Genomic DNA, 17,343 nt, shown 5'->3' with positions numbered 1-17,343 from the left:
AGCAGCACAATCTCTATGAACCAACGACTCTTCCATTGTGCATCCATCACATTACAATAGATGAAGCTCTTGTACACACATTCATATTAAATAAGATTGTAACTCAATCTGAATAAATACCTGGCTATTATAGTGTGCCGCGTAGCCCTAATTTATTTTAATTTGATAGATACTTGACTAGCCAAGGACAAGAAACCCTTGTGAGGTTTGTTGTCTCTCTGGTTCAGGTAAAAATAACTGTTTGGATTCAAGTGAGCAGGATTAAGCTGTTCTATGAATGTGTAGATGAATTTCTAGATCGCTTGATGATCTTAATAGTATCTGACTACTGCCGAATTGTTCCCCTTGTTGCTGGTATTGTACACAGAATAGAACAATTTAGATTAACAGATTTCAAATAACTAGCTGCTGAAGGTAACATTTATGTTACTTTCTGCTTTTTTAATCCAACAGCTCGATACATTTCAGGGACTTTGGTCTCCCATTGTAAAGAAACCAGAAGACATGTTAGTCCTATTAAACAATTTGAGAAGTCATTGAAAGCTGACGTTGGCATGCCAACTCCATCCTTACCATTGGCGGCTGACCGAAAATTTGCACTTAAGATGTCGTCATTGTCTTACCAGACATCATTGTATTGTGTTCTCCACCTTGTACTAACCAACTAAATCACTTTAGTGCACTGCTTTTAGAAACCAGACTAGCCTTTCCGTGCTCAAATTTGAATCCAAACAAAATGGCGGCGGGTTAATACAATTTGATCACTTGAAAGGGAATTTTCATCATGAATCTGAGACTTCCAATCTGTAAAAGCATGCATTCTTTGCAAAAGATCTTACCTTTAAAGAGCGGCCTATTCTTCCGTCGATGACTCTTACCTCCATCAATGAACGTCAGAGCTGACGTGTGTGGTTGCAGGGTCCTACTGATGCACACAGAGCCTTCGTCGAGAGGTGAGGCTACCGTGCAGTTTAATGGGGCCAGGGATTTAGCACAGGTGGGGTAAGTAAAGGAACCCCTCGGCCCTTTTGTCAGGCCTGACGTTTTTACAAGATGTCTTCTTTCACCCAAGAGTCTCGAGAGCAGGGACACTTGCATATTTACTGGAAGCAATGGCTTAAAGGATACAACGTGCACAAGGCCTCGAGAGCTTCATGTAACAGATGCAAGAGACAGGAAGTGACTCGGGGCAGTCAAGCATTGTCATCATGTTGTATCTCAGAACGCTGCTAAGGGGTTCAATTACTGAGGGAATTGTACCCCTGAAAGTGAGCAATATCCCCCTCCCGTGAACATCTAATCTACGAATCATATTAAACACAAATCAGTGAGGGCTGGCACTATAAAGTGGTAAACTACAAAGGACATAAATTTGCTTGCTTCCTGCTTACTTGTAACAGGAGTTGTCGCTGTTCTTCTTGTTGTCGTGGTCAGTGCACCTGCAAAAAAACATTTACCGAGTGTAAGAGTATAGATGCCATTCAGAATGCAGCTTCGGGTGGGGAAAAACAGTTATGGCAGAATCCACCATTAATTTACAACATTGACGGCCTATCAGCACTTATTTTATTTCCAAAAACAGACTCCACGAGGACCGTGCCTTTGTTTGAACATAAGAGAACAAGGGTCAGATGTACTAATACTGGAAAGAGCAATTTCCAAATTGAGATTTTTACCTAATCACGATTTGTAAATCGCTATTCCTAATGTATGAAATAACGATTCCTAGTAGGTCGCAAATTGACCTCCCTCATGAATAGTAATGAAGTAGGCTTCAGTTTGTGACCAATTAGGAATGATAGCCAACACCGGGATGGTGACCTACTGAGGTAAGCAGACCACCATGTTTATGATTGCTTATGAATAAATCAATCATAAAAAAATACCCCTTTTTCTTAATGGAAAATGGGATGCATTTAATAAATAAAAATAAAAACTGTAATTTTCATTTTTTAACACTTTCCATGCTCATGACGAGCTCAGCACACGACCACCGTGGCTCATGACGAGCTGAGCTCGTCATGAGCACCAGGGCGCTGCGCACTTTCCCTCCCCAGCACAGCGGGGCAATATGCCCCGCAGGGAAAGGGTTGAGAGTGACCACTGACTACTTATAAAAATATCTATTTTAACATTCTCAAAGGAGAAAGGGTCCCTTGTGGACCACTTCCCATTTGTGAATGGGTTACCATCTCCTTTGAGGTATAGGTAAAATATTAATGTTTAGCTACTGCATTTCAGTTGCAAAATATTAATACATACCACTACGAGTCGGTATTTGGAAGGGACCCCCTAAACATATTCCTTCCAAATGCCAAGCTGCAAACCTAATTAGCAATACTGTAGAATCGTAGTTTGGTGTTTTGTACATAAAAAAGTATTTTTGTACTCGCAAACGGTCTGATTTGCAACACATCTGGTCTCAAATGTCCCCAATGCACTGCAGGTTTTTTTCTAGTCCACGGGGGACATTTCTGGCATTATTGTACCAGAATAGACGTCAGTTTTCTGTGTGGCATAGGTGGCTGTAGCTCTGCAGCTGCGAAGACCTTTTTCCCCAACCTGTACAAAAAGACAGGGGAACCAAGAGGATTGCACAATGTACAGCTACTGATTGCCCTGTTTTAGGTCTAAATAATTTGATATTTCAATTAATGTGAGCTAGTGGCTGAATGTTCTATGGCATCTTTGCATTTAAAGAACTGATCGACTGCAACAGATGACTCTGTCACAATATTATGCCCCGTGCCAGTCGTTTATTGTTACTTATTACAGTCTGCTACTTATTAATGATTTGTGAACTTGAATTCAATTAAACAAAATCAAGGAACTGCTTTCAACCAGGATTTCTGGAACCTATCAAACCACTCCTGAGACAGGTTCTTGTATAGTGGGCTAGTAATTAACAAGTCAAGTATAACTTTTATCCACAGAAGTTAGCACTGCCTCATATCTGTCTGTAAGTTCTGAATAGCCCAAGTCTGAGCTGGGTCTGCAGCTAAATAGAAGCAAAGATGAACCCTTCTTACTGGCAGATTTTCTACCTAGCTTGCATGGCCAGAAGGTGTGACCCATATGTCAACCTAACGCCACTCTCCTTCAATTCACATGGCAATGCATTGAGTAGACCAGATTTGTATGAGGAAGAAATAATATTTATTCCTCACCTACATTTTAGGAATAAAAGAGAATAGCTTAGGTAATTTCACTTTCCACAGTGCTGCACTCTGTAGGTCCAGGATGCAGTTGCATTATCAGAGCTGAGCAATAGAGTGCGGAAGAGCAGGCAAAGGAGTGGGGTATCCTACCTGCAGGAACAGTGCGAATATTTCTGGTGTCCTTTCTGGGCGTTGCCCCTATTTTCTTGGCGGTGGGGCCACATTTGTTATTTCTAATGACAATCTGATTCCCCCTCTCTGAGAGGCTACCTAGTCTTGCCTTACTGTGGCACCGGTCCTTCCCGTCAGGCTTTGCCATCTTTTGCCTTGCCCTGCAGTAGATTGTTGGTGCCAAGATGGGGAAATGGGGCTGACATTATGAACCAAGAAGAGTAGGAGTGTTTGTGGGTAGACTCCAGCAAAAAGATGAACAAACCCCAAAAATTTAATTTTGAGCACAGCATACGCAAGGCATAGGCAGCAGCCCACACTCCCTAAATTTGTACCCACTTGGAGGACCACGCTGCCTGATCTTGTGAGGAAAATGCTGTGTGGCCTATATCGTATCAGAAGGAAGGATAATGTCATCCTCACTTACCACAGGGCACACATTTCCCTTCATCTTCATCGTAGTACTCCTCAGGTGTGCACCTGTAACATCCTGTTTGGGAGAAAAAGTAAGAGTAAGTCAAAACGAGAAGGCAGAAGCTAAACAATAGGAAGAAGTAAGAAGCGGTCAAAAGAAGTGTACATCAACTAGCTCCCTCATGACCTCTTTTCCTGCCATCCAGTGGTGGCTCCTCTATAGGGGCGTTTGGTCGCGGCCCCCCTGCTTTCTCTCCATGCGAGAAGGCAGAAACAAACATAAATGGTAATAACTACCATTTGTTTCTGCCTTCTCGCACGGCGAGAAAGCAGAAGTTCCTGGTTGGGGGTGGGCGGTCCTGCTCGAGGGCAAGGGGGAGTGGTTTGCCCACTGTTGTTTACACTGACGTTAGTTTTTGGGCAGCCTGTGGCCGCCCAAACAGTCAGTATGAACAACAGTGGGCAAGCCACTCCCTTCTGCCCTCGAGCAACACCCCTCACTCTCCCCGTTCTTTATGTATGCTGCAGCATACATAGAGAAAATGACCCTGGTGGGGTGCGGCCTCACCAATCACAACGCTGCCATTGCAGCGTTGTGGTTGGTGGAGGGGAGGGAGGCTGCCTTCCTGGTGACGAACACCGAGTCGGGAGTCTCAGGACAGTGAGTTTTACTTTTTTTTTTTTACATTAAACCTCTTCCCCCCCCACCATCCCCTCCGCGGAGCGACGCCCCAGTTCCACCTCCCCCCACCCGCCCGTAATCCCGGCTGTGACTGGAAATACGGTGTATTCAGTTCATTATTTTCTACTGTTAATATACCATATAGCATGCACCATACAGAAACATTTGCTGTGCCTTTCTTTTGTAGGTGCCCTTCTTTTCGCTTTGCTTGGTTTATTCATACATTTGCGTTGCTATGTTCATGTAAGGTTGACATTGCCTCGAAAGCTGAAGTAAAGCTAGGAATTACGTTTATGGTTTTTAGTCCCTTCTTTACAACTCAACAAGTTGAAAAATAGGGATGATTGTCAGTGTGGCACGACGCTGGCTGTATAGTCTCGGGAGAGTCTGTGGATTTTCTGTATGGCTTCTTGTACTGGGTCAGTCATGAAAAAAATGGTTAGGAGCACACCCTTCTTATGTTTCTTCTTTGACCGAGAAGGCTCGCATTGTTTCAGTAAGGGTCAGAAACGTGGAGCCCTCTACTTTCCGCAGGCAGGTCATTTCTCCATTATCAGCTAAAACTTTCCATTCATAGCATTACATCAGAAATCGGTTTTGTGATTGGCAATCTGGATTAATTTTGTTCCTTTTGATGCATGCTTAAGTCTATTGTTGAACCTGGCGGGGTATCTGTCTTGCTGGCCACCGGGTACTTGTCAAGAACTTTTACGCCCTCCACTTTGAAATATTACCAGCCGCCACTGCTACCATCCTGGAATCGTGGGAGCCATGTACCCTTGATTATTGTGCTAATGTCGTGTGAATGTAGTCCGATGAATAGACATGTAACAGACATGACAATTAAAAAAAACATCGCCAGGTGAGGAGTGGGCGGAGCTTCATCCCGACAAGTGTCACTTTTAGTACTTAATTTGTAAAAAAAACATAAGTATCAGGGCCCTTATCAGGAGGTCAATTCCGCCTGCACTGCTCACAGTCAACTACTGTAACATTACAACTACTAACTATCACACTCCTACAGTTGTGACAATTTTGACTGTTCCCAGCCCCCAAAGAATGGCTTTGAAAGCAGGAATTTATAATTTTTAACGTATATTGAATTAATAAACAACAGTTGTTGTGCTCGTCTCTAAATTAGACAAACATTGCCACCGTGTGGCAAACTCACATAAGTAACGGTGTTGACAATTTTAGTGCTGGTACCGAGCACCAGAAACCACTGGCTCAAATTAAGGATGGACACTTCAGTCCCCTGCCCTGACTAACCTCCTCCCTCTCTGAAAGTAATAAAAGCTTACGAAGTCTGCCGCTGTATTGGCTGCTTGAAGCCTCCAAAGGCGAGCTGCAAACCCACTCAGTGCAGGGGTTTCCAGCTAGCCTTCCCCTGCACTGTGTGATACTAGGTTTTCACTAGGCGAACATGTGAAGAAAACCAATAGTGTATTGCACACACTAAGGCACCTTTTGAGTTTGCAGGTCTGATGTAATACATCACTCTATATCAAGGAGGTGCGGGAGAGGTGTTAAAAATAATCATTGGAGAGTTTTGGTAGAATAAGTTAGCAACGGGGCATATGCCATAGCGAGCAGAGCTAGTGCCTCCTTCTTCATGATGTATGTTGCACACATGATAACATTTCCTCTTTGCTAAGAGGGAGTTGCTGCTCAAGGCCGGCACTGTATATGGTAGCCATTCGAGAAATGTACACATGAGGAGATACAAAGAGAAAACATTTATTTTAGGCACAGTCTACAGATTGAAACAAATTTGTTCTAGAAAAAATTATTATGAGGATTTCGGACATATGCATGAACACATTTTCCCATAGACACAGAATGGGCAAAACCCTTTGATGCATCTGGCTCTTAGTTACAACAGCTTTTTCAAAATTGACTAAAATTATGCCATTTCAAAAGCATCTGTGGCCCAGTTTGTTGAGCATTGGAGATATGATTTTCGTGCTCAAAATAATTGCGAATTTTCAAGCCAGCTTGCAATTATCAGGGGGGATCCCCACGTATAAAAATATTTGTTTACAAGGCACTATGGCGAATTTTCAACACTCCCGGTTCTTGTTGATTAGACTGTTAAAAAAGAAGTATATTATGGAAATAACATTTGCATTGTTAAACATATTCATCCCTTTGAATTGCCATGGGAAAAACCTTGAGAAATACTTAAAATCGACCAAAAATGTCCCCATGATATTTTTTTTATTTTACAGAGTTTTATATAGCGCAAACGTGACCCGAAGGTAATGGGTATCAGAGCGCTTTACATGAGCACCAGTTGAGTTACATGAGGACACTTTTATTTTTGTTAGGCACAGGGAGATTAAGTGATTTGCCCAGAATCACTTCACAATTGCTTCACAATCAACATGAACTAGTAGAGTTAAATATTTTTTTCCTATTAGTGACACAAAACCTTGACCATGAGTGACACACACTGCTGCTTCCAAGGTCTTTATAGGCTAGCCAGTGATTGCCAAATCATCTCCATCAGTAAAACTGAATAGAGCCTAGTTGTGCAACATCATGCTGTTCATGAATGTTTTATGACATTACCGTGCTCATACCTCGACATGGAAGACCACCCGCTGCTGATGAACCTCATTGCGGCAAGATTCCTGAAAGTATGAGGAACAACCGGGCTTATTAACCTCCCTCAACCCAAATGTTAAAGTGACGCCTGCAAGGGGAAAGGCCACAGTTGATGCTCTATTCATATTTGAAACTCGGCTTCTGGGGAAGCTTATGAGTGACGGACAGTATCAGTTGGTGGTGCATTTGTGTTACCTTTCGAATTGCCCTCTAGTAAAAACAATGGGTCTTAGGAATTTAAGCCAAGTCGGCCACTTCTGTTGGCAGAGTAGATTCCATTGCTCTTGTTTGATTCGCCATTTAGAGTGTACCTCAACCTATCTCAGGGCTGCTTGTAAGAAAGGGGCAATGTTGCGGTGGTATTAGCACCAAAGCAACAATCAAACTGCAGAGAGTTTATTATTTTATGACCTGCAAAGTACCACGTTGTTCCGCTTTAGGTCTTCTCTTATCTCATCAGAAAGAGATCTAAAGACCTCATCGGCGTGAATGGAGAGGACTACTGAGCCTCTCCAGGATCGCGGCGTTTTACCTGCTGCTCAAACACCGGCATTCGAGCAGTGGAGGGCAGGTAAAATGCTGTGATCCTGAAGAGGCTCAGTAGTCCTCTCCTTTTTGCGCTCCATACTGATGAGGCGAGCCTTTACTACTCGTTGGGGTTGGATTTAGGAACTCCAAGTGGTCATTCCCCTACAGGTGCATTGACGCCCTGACAACACCTGAATATAAGTACCATGGGGTGAAATGAGTGTTGTCATGTCAGACGCCTATTCTTCACTTTTTTCACATTCGGTCCTAGTGAAACACCAACGGATCCACTAGGGACCTCTTATAGGCATGAAACATGTTGACCTAATTGATTCACCTTCCACTATCATTACCACTACCAGAAAGCAGAAGGAAAATACTAATTCCTCTGACAACTAGATCAAGAGGCCTTCTCTTGTAACCTTTTTTAATCATACTACAAGGACCCCCGAATAAAGTTTTTTGGGGTACCAGTGCAGTCTTTTTAATTCACTCACTCTCTTTTCCCCTCACACACCTGCATTCACCACTGTAGCATTTCTCGCAAAAATATCTCTGATAAAGATCCCTGTTTCGGGGCCCGTGGGGTACTGCAGTGCCTACCCCACGAGGAGCAATACCCGATGATGAAGCATGGCACCCCCAGGGGTGTGTGAGGGCACTCTTTCTAAAAGGAGGAATTCCCCCGCCTTATAAATTTCTTCCATCCAACCCTGTCTGTGGGAGAGTATCTTTCATTAGCACTCTTAGCGACCAAATAGGCCCGCTTTCTCTACCCTTCAGGAACAGTCACCCTCCATTGATTAAAAGCACAATTACTCCCCTAACATGAAACTAGTGCTTCTGCTGTCTCCAAACTTGCCTCTGCCTGAATGCTTGATTTGTTCTAAATCTTACTGCTCTTCCATGTCCTCTCCCACTTTTCTTTCGTCGTGCCTTTGTCTACCAGTGTCTCTCTTCTACCACGGTCTCTCACTATCTTTCTTTCACTCCCATCTCTTTTTCATCGTCCCAGTTTGACTCTCCCAGACGTTGTGTCTCCTAACCCTTCGTACTCACCTTACTCCTTTACGTTTACATAATGTCTCTAACTCTTGATTTTCATTGGCTCCTGTTCGCCTTAGTCCCTCTTTCTTCTACCAAACTATGTCGTCTTTGGAACCTGAATTCCACTCCTAACCCTAGTGTCTCTCCAGATGCCACACTCTCTCAGTTTTCAGTCTTGTCCCAATAAAGACTGCTGGAAGTAATTTTCCTCTCCTCAACTATATCTGGCTCTCCACTTTTGTCCTGGTCCGAACAGCATTCAACTTTCCTTTCCTTAGTTTGAGCTTGTTTGTGCCTGTCCCAGGCCATCTCTCTCACAGTAACAGAAAAGAGTGTACTTTCATTCAGAAATTGACAAATATAAGGTGCACCTAAGAAAACACACCTTCCGCCTGTCATCCTCTCTGCCTGCGTGTGGCGCGTACACATGCACTTAGGAATAATCGTGGATGGCCCACTCACCTTCCGTGTTGGTCCATGGGTACCCGTGAGGAGGAAAGGGGCACTGGCAAGCCTGGTAATGCCACGTACAGTTCACATCCCTCGATAATACGTAGTTGGTACCATTCTTGTTGTGGGTGTTTTCATAGTCACAGTACACAGCTGAAAGTAAAGTAAGGGAAAAATGTAAGCTAGTGCCCGTCTTGACCTCACCTGTTCACAATGCACAAAGGTGTAAGTGCGAAGTTTTTACAACGCATACTTGACTTAACAAATGTTGGAAAAAACCTACACGTGCATTTGATGTATTTGCTGCAGTGATAACATTTTAAGTTGTTTATGTGGATTACATTTTAGAATGTTTGAATTTAATTTAGTAGTATATTGTCTCTCTAATGAATGTGTGGAAACACAAATATTGCATTTTGCCTATGAAGAGATAGCATCAGGTACAGCTGCACATATCTAAAATGAGCCTATGTTACTAAGACACCCTTCTTGAGGAAAACGAAGTTTAGCTGAAGATCTGTCAGATCGTTCATTGGCTGTGGTCACGCTATAAAGATAAGCATCAGGTACGAACGAGTAAAGAGCAGGGCACAAGTCCTAATAAAAAGAAGTGGGGAGACGCGGTCACTGGAAGTGACGTCACGACCGGAAGTGACGTCACAAAAGGTGGCTTGCTCCTCGTCCCAGAGAAGCCAAAGAGTGAAGTCCAGCTGTTTGGCAGGGGGGACAGCATCCCCCCCGGTTAAATAAGTGGGGGGACACTGTCCAACCGCGTGGTACCCCGACTCGAGCCCTGGTAAAGAGGTAAAGAGCGGGAACTTGAACACCAAAGGAGCAGGAGCCACAGAAGAGGGAGCGCATGATACAGCAGATGAGAATAACAAAAAAAGGACAGTGCGAGGTTAATATACCGGATTAGCATAACACTCTGAAGACTCAAAATGATGGTGCTCCAATTTGGATTATGTGCCCTGATGATGTCCATATTGGACGAAACGTGTTGGCTTTATTGATTTAACTGATGGCTGGATTGATTTGACGGCTTCTTTTTTGATGTATCACAGATTGAATACATTTGGAACTGATAATTCAACTGAATGAGACTCCCAAGAGACCTGTTTGTGATTGAATGTTAAGGAATAGACGGATCAAGACTATACTTTTGTGCACTATTGTACATAGGAAGGATACACGCTCCTTTTACATCGATTCGAACTTTGCTTTGATGTGGCCCAGTGGCAGTGGGACCACATTAAGTTAAGCGTGACTGGAACACTATTAAATCTATATCTCTCTCTCTCTCTATATATATATATATATATATATATATATATATATATATATATATATATATATATATATATATATATCTTTACAAACACACACAGATTTGCAGATGTGCAGAGTGTAATAACATATTTTTTATTGTTATTGCGTGTGGGGAGTGGTCATTACTCACAAGCTGTGAATCCTGAGTGAGTTATGATTTCCCTCCCTCAACACAGCTGTAATAAATATCATATTATACTCTGGGTATCTGCAAATATGATGTATGCTGTAAAAAAAATTCATGTGTATATGCTTTAACAAAATATATTTAGCCAAAACAAGAATGAAGCGGGTTAAATGTGTGCAGCAATATAAAATCACACTGAAGAGAGATTATGATTATTAGAACAGTTGTTTCCCTCTATAAAGTAATTTTAACATGGAATCTGTAAGGCAGTAAAAGTGTTTTTCTCATGTCACTTTTACTGTACTGTGAAAATAAACTTAAATGTGTCCTTTGCACTGGAGTAATAGGATATTTCACTCAGCATAGGTGCATATATTGTTTACGCCATGGCATATTTGGAGTGCATGTGTTTTAAAAACTATATTTAAACAACACCTTGAAGCAAAGGCTTAAATTGGTGCACTGCGATAAAATCACTTTGGAGAGCAGAGTAACTTTCCTATGCAAGATCACTGTAGCATGTAATGTGTTAGGCAGTACACAGTGCCTTTCTTATGTTAGTCCTGCTGTAATGTATAATACAATAATCTGATTTTTGCACAGTATGTATGTGTGGAATGAGAAGAGTGGGACTGAAAAGGAATGACCAATGTGTCTGGATTCGTTTTTTTGTTGAATTGTTTTTATTAACATTTTGTAATTACAAAGGCATAGCCAACACAATGTCATAAAGTGGCATTGCATACCAAGTCATGCATGGGTACAACTTCTGGATAAGCTGTATCGTATCCACTGTAGAAGAGCTTTTGGGCGAAGGTGATAGGATGGGTGGGGCTGGCAAAGAGTACTGTGCATGGAATGTGTTGGCCACATCTGGTGATAGATAACCAGTGTGTACATTGTGTTCAGAGCCCATTATGAAAGAAACACTAATACAATAAAAAGAACAGAGAAACCAAGATGTTTTCCTCACTAGCAATATGGGGAGTTGTAGAACCCAGGTGTTGGCATTGTAGTGGAAGAATATGCAACAGCCAGTGTGTAGTCAGTGAGAGGAAGGAGGAGGGAAAAGGGGGGGGTCCATGGCAGATGTGTAAGGGACAGTTAATATGTGTGCATTCCCCGGGAAGATCCAGAGTGGGGGGTAGATGGGTGTGGTGATGTGGGAACAGAAGGCTGTTCGTGGCTGGCATCCTCTGCTATGGTGGCATGAGATCCCTGGGACCTATTGGCATTTGGTAGCAGATAATTGCATAGAGGTTGCCGTATATCTTTTGGTCTGGAGATTAGGAGCCTGGAGAGAGGAGTAAAGCTCACCAGTGGTATCGCAATATGTCATACTGGTGAGACAGTTTTTTACCATGGGCGGTTGGCGTTTGCCCCAGTGCAGAGCTAGTTTGCATTTGGCCAGCAGTAGGGCCATGGTGATGAATCATCTGGTATTTTTCGGGAGATCTTGTACATAACCCACCAGGGCAAGGAGTGGGTCTGAATCTAGATCAGTTTCCACCATTTGAGTCAGACAGGAGAAGATCTCACCCCAGTAGTGTGCAATCTGCCTGCAGGTCCACGTCATGTGTATGAAATTTGCATCTCGGATGAGACATTTGGGACTGTCGGAAGGACGTGTGTGATCATATTTATGTTGGTCGCTGGGGGTGATGAAGGCGTCTCACAGAAATTTGAAGAGAATAAACTAATGACAATGATTAGGAGAGACCAAGCGGGTTTGAGCACATCAGGCAATACACATCTTATCTGTCAGGTGTTGGCCTAAGTCCTCCTCCTAGTAGGTCCTGAGTTTTGCATCATGGGCCGGTAAAAACGTCATACTGATTTGATATAGTTTCCATGCTGGTCGTCTCCCATCAGGGTCATTTATTACCAAGGGTAAGGGAAGTAGGTCGTCCGGTGGTAGCGGGTATGTCAATATGGCAGCTCTCAGTGCACTGTGCATGTGGTGCATTATGAAACGGTTCATAACTGAGGCTGAGGCAAAGCGTGTATCTTTTGAGTGCATCAGGGCAGAACCCTCTAGGAAAAGGTCCCGAAAGCGGCAAGCTATACTGTGTCAAAGTGCGTTTGACCAAGGTTTCGCAGGTGATGGGGAGCCAAGGGTTGCCTAACAGTGCTAGGTCTGGAGATTAGAGTAGATTGCTTCCTAAAATAAGCTGAAGTTTTTGCCATGCCCAGCACGTGGTGCACAAGGTTTGGACATCCTTTGCTTTGAGAGGAATTCTTTTTGGAAGTATAGAAGCAAGTGGAGTTGGTGCGGCAAAATGCACATCAGGTTTGGGTTGGAGGAGCCTTGCATCTGCATGGGACCAATTAATGTACGTAGTAACATTGTGCTGCCAGATAATTTAGGTGTTGGTAAGGTATGTTAAAACTGCTTCTCTCTTTTAGGAGTACTATTGTGTTCCAGCTTATGTGTGGGCGTTTACCAGCCCAAATGAGTTTGATGAGTAGTCCGCGCAACAAAGCAAAGAATGAGTTGGTGAGTAGTATAGGAATATTTAGTAAGAGGTAACGGAATGAAGGGAGGAGTACCATCTTTAATTATTGCAATACGTCCGGCCACTGATAAAGGTAAATGGATCTAGCGGTCTACCTGTGTTGATAGTGTGTCGACTGCATGCTATGGGAGCAGGTTGCATAGTTTCAGATTGTTTGGGTTTGTCAAATTAAGATGTCTCCGTTTAAGGTCCCCACATACCATATGTAGTGGGGTGGAGAGCCTTTCTAGGGTGTGTCGGTGGTAGGCCGATGTGCAGGGCCTGGTTTAAGTGCAATTGTGTGGAGGTAAGTAGTAGATATATCCAGAAGTGAGTATACGTTTTGGAGTACTAGGTAGGAAGATGGACCCACAAGAGATTTAAATGGTGAAGTGAGGTTAAGTCTGGGCAAACGGAACACCCCCAGTCTATATGCTGCGGTTACTTCCACCTGAAGGGTGGATCTTGATATCTACGGGGGGGGCCGCGAGCATTCACGATGAAGCGCCCATAAGAAGTTGTCTAGGTTCTCAGTGCCAGGTACCTCCCGTTGTGGCATGGGGGTAGGAGTTGGGGTGGGATACCCCACTGTGTGGGTGGGGCAGGTAGTGGTGCCCTCGGGTGGCTCGTTGGTGTGGTCAGTAGTGGTATCCCAAAATCCCAGAGGATTGAAAAGCTACCCACAGAGGAGACCAAGGGCACTGGGCCCCGAATACCAGTTAATGATGTAGTTCATGACCCAGAGATGGCGAGTTTGATTATGTAGCTTTGGGGCAGCAATAAAAGAAAAGGGGGTGCATTCCAGCCCCTATAGCCAACCCAAGTGCAAGTGGGCATCGAGCCACAGGCTTGATGCTAGTGGGAATCAGTTGTGTAGTAGCTAGTGCAAGGTCACAACAAAGAGTACTCAAAATGGCCTGGGGGGGGGGGGGGTATGGATGGGATGCTCCGCTGGTTCAATCAGGAGTGCATGGGTTTCAGTCTCAAGGCACATCTGGGAAGAAGAGTATTTCTGGGGGGCTGCTCAAGTCAAATTCAGACCTTAATGGTATGTGGGGCTCAGTGGAGCTCACCGCATAGGTCAGTGTCACTGTGAAATGAGGTAGGCTGCATAGGTGTATGGGATGGCTAGGCAGTGGTGGCACGTGCAGGCAGTGGCGGCTAACAGAGGGAGTGCTGTGGGGCCGGGCAGGGGAGGGGGGTAGGGGGGTCAGTGGATTCGGACATACAAAGGCAAGGAGTAAAGTAAGTAAATAAAGAAATACAACTATTTACCATGAGCTCGCTGCATCACCAAGTTGCCGATGCAGCGAGCGCAAGGTTAATAGTTGTATTTCTTTATTTACTTACTTTACTCCTAGCCGTCGTATGTTCGACTCCACTGACCCCCCACCGGGTCGCTCCCCCATCCCGCCCACCGCCCCACAGCACTCCCTCTGCGAGCCGCCACTGCGTCACTATGGCCTGATCGCCGAGTGTCCCCAGGCTTACCTGTGGCCCCCGTCACCACAGGGCCTCCGGGGAGGATTCAGGCTACCTGTTTCTGAATTCTGCCGGACGACTCTCTTCTGTCACCTTCCAGCTCTGTCAGCAACCTGTCCTGTTTCTGCAGCTCAGCGCTGTCGGCTCCGTTGGTTTCCAGGCAGGTAGACAGTGTGTAGAGTCAGGTATGGTGTCTCAGGGCGATACTTCCTGGCAAGTATTACCACTGTGATCGATCACGCACCGGTGTTTCCGGCCTCAGGTAGGAGCAGTAGCCCGCGTCCTTACAGGCTACAGCGGTGGGATGGCACATAGAGCATCTGCTGGCAGTAAGCAAGGCCGTGGATGGCAGGCCAGGCCACATGTCCAGGTGTGTGTGTGTGTGTGGGGGGGGGCAGCTTTGGCGAGGTAGTAGTGAGTGGCAGCAGGAGCAGGCACTCCTGCGAGGCTTGACAGAATAAATCAAGTCGCCCAACGAAACATTGAGGATTTATGCCCGTCCAGAAACAATTTTAACAACATTTTAAGGTAAGAGCATATATATAACATGATCGCCCAGACATAGTGAAAGGGGTACGGGAAGTCTAAATAACTCAAAAGGTATTTATTCTAATCAAACAGTGACATATACAGTCAAAGAAGAGGATTGGAAAATTACCCATAAAACTACAAAGAAGTGGAAAGTTCCCTTCATCTTCAGCTATTTATCAGCGAAGAGGTAATTGACTCGTGTACTGCCCCCTACAGAAGATTGAAATCATATAGTATGTAGGAATTGATAAAGCTTTGTATCCCGACATTAGGAAGGACTCTTATTCCACCCGAGAAAGCACAAAGCAGTACAATAGTCCTGAGAACCTCCCAGGGGTGAAATCTATCTATACCCATTAGGTAAGAATAAGTTAGCGGGAGAATAAAAAGATAAATATGTGTGTAAATATCTAAAGGTATAAGAATGTGCCTATGTGAGTTCCCCAAAGTTTTTCCGATTTCCACATTAAAAAAGAAACGGAGGGACAATATAGAAACAATGTGTAAAATAAGTCTTAGGCACAAATATATGAATTTTCCTTGCATTAATTGAAGGATAATCGAAGGATAATAAGACTGTAAACACGTGTATTATCAATAGCCTGTTGGACTACGAGCAGTCATGGAAAAGAGAGGTTAAATATCCTGGAAGATAATGAGTACCCCAATAGAAAGTTGGGAGAAATTAGAACATGAAAAAAAATTATTTTTTTGTCAAAACCAAAAGCAGTGAGAAATGCCTGATTATGAATTGTACCACATCTCAGAGCAGTGATACCTTGCTTTTCTTCATATGTACCTACAGGGAGGGTGTTAAATAACAATCCCTGAAGTCGGTGACCCCAAAGAAACGGCAGTCCTGAAGAAGGTGCTACAATATCGAGTGTCTACAGCACCGAAACGCGGCGACGCATTCTTTTTTCTCTGTGCAGAATCCAAGTAGGGTCTGGGAAGCAATAAATACTAATTTATTCAGGGTACTATTGACTATACCACGTGCAAACAAATTGAAGACCATTGGATCTAGTTATTCAAGTGACAAAGAAATCCAAAGGCCACACTGTAGAGGTTTTTTTTCATGATTACATAGTATTTCTGTCTGCTATAACTGTTTTTTAACATGTCTGTGATATATGAATTGTGATATATGAATTTATGCTTGTCTAATGTTTATATTGAATTGTTTTTTGAATATCTGTTTTTTTGTTATTGTATAGGTTCAAAGATTTTTCTTTGAAATTTTAATCTGTTTATGTATATACATAATTTTGTATGTTTTTTAATTAAAAAGACTGTGAACGTTCAATTTTAGTGTGGAAATTGACCATTTACCATCACTGTGATTGATTGGGTCGTGTTGGTGGGAATACATTTGTGTGAATATCTAGACTGTTAAGATACGGAAATAGAGTATATTTCCTTGTGAGTGTATACCCAGGGACCTTTCCTAGAATGGTTATCTCTGTACCCTGATCCCTGGTGATACTGGGGTACTCTCTCTCTTAGACATTTTGATGGCCTTCACACCTTAGGCTCACCCGCGTCGCATTCACCCCTGGACCTCTGAGGACAGATAGGTCGCCCGTCACTCCAGGTGTCTGTTATGCACTGAAGCCAATGTACGTAGTTCAAAAGTGACTGCTACCTGCCCTCAGTAGTCCGATTGCCTTGTCAGGGCTCGGATAGCACAGGATTTTCATTGGAGGTCATTTAAACGTTTATTGGGGCCTTACTGTGACGGAACTTCAGTGCCGTGCAGCCATGTTGGTCTCTGGTTTGGCCAAGCCTCTGTCTGGATGAAGTTGAAATACGCTTGGACCAAGTGCAAAGATAGAGGCACCCTACGTACGTTCAAAGGTATAAGTCTCAAACGTCTATTGTCTTGACTAAGTCAAGAAATCAGTGTGTTGAGGAAGTGAAAGGTGACACTGCTCTGATAGCTAGAGCACTGACTGGTGCATTTGTACTTAAGCGGAAGAAATAATGGTCCTATAATATCTAAAAGGATAAAGGCAGGGAGTACTGAAGGCTTGGGACACGGATGAAGGATTCATTCTGAGCAGAAAATGAAAAACGTATCTTTTTAAATTAATATTCAGAGAATATGCATTCTCTGAATATTACTGACGTGACGTGGTTTTCACAATAGAGCTATTACAGGGAGTTACCAGCCGCATCGGAAAGAAAAATTGTGGTGTATCAAGCAGTAACAATCTACAAATAAAATATGGGGGAAAACTTGCAGGAACAGGCATGGATGCACTCACATTTACATGACATTCAGTACTTTTTCAGAAAAGGGAGTGTTCCCACCCCTAGAGT

The 17,343-nt window shown here is 43.6% G+C and overlaps 1 protein-coding gene across 1 annotated transcript in view; it reads right to left on the bottom strand.

Moving 5' to 3' along the window:
• LOC147659245 (uncharacterized) overlaps positions 1-17,343 on the bottom strand; it is a 130,604-nt gene that overhangs the window by 80,321 nt on the left and 32,940 nt on the right. The window contains exons 17-19 of the mRNA XM_086951858.1: positions 9,070-9,210; positions 3,757-3,819; positions 1,392-1,439 (exon numbers count right to left, since the gene is read on the bottom strand). Of these exons, the coding sequence (XP_086807984.1) occupies positions 1,392-1,439; positions 3,757-3,819; positions 9,070-9,210 (252 nt within the window). The remainder of the gene's footprint in view (positions 1-1,391; positions 1,440-3,756; positions 3,820-9,069; positions 9,211-17,343) is intronic.

This window comes from Lissotriton vulgaris, unplaced genomic scaffold, assembly GCF_964263255.1.
Source record: "Lissotriton vulgaris unplaced genomic scaffold, aLisVul1.2 SCAFFOLD_1329, whole genome shotgun sequence".
Taxonomy (NCBI): domain Eukaryota; kingdom Metazoa; phylum Chordata; class Amphibia; order Caudata; family Salamandridae; genus Lissotriton; species Lissotriton vulgaris.
The sequence above is the reverse complement of the archived record's forward strand: the minus strand, read 5'-3'. Positions and strand labels throughout refer to the sequence as shown.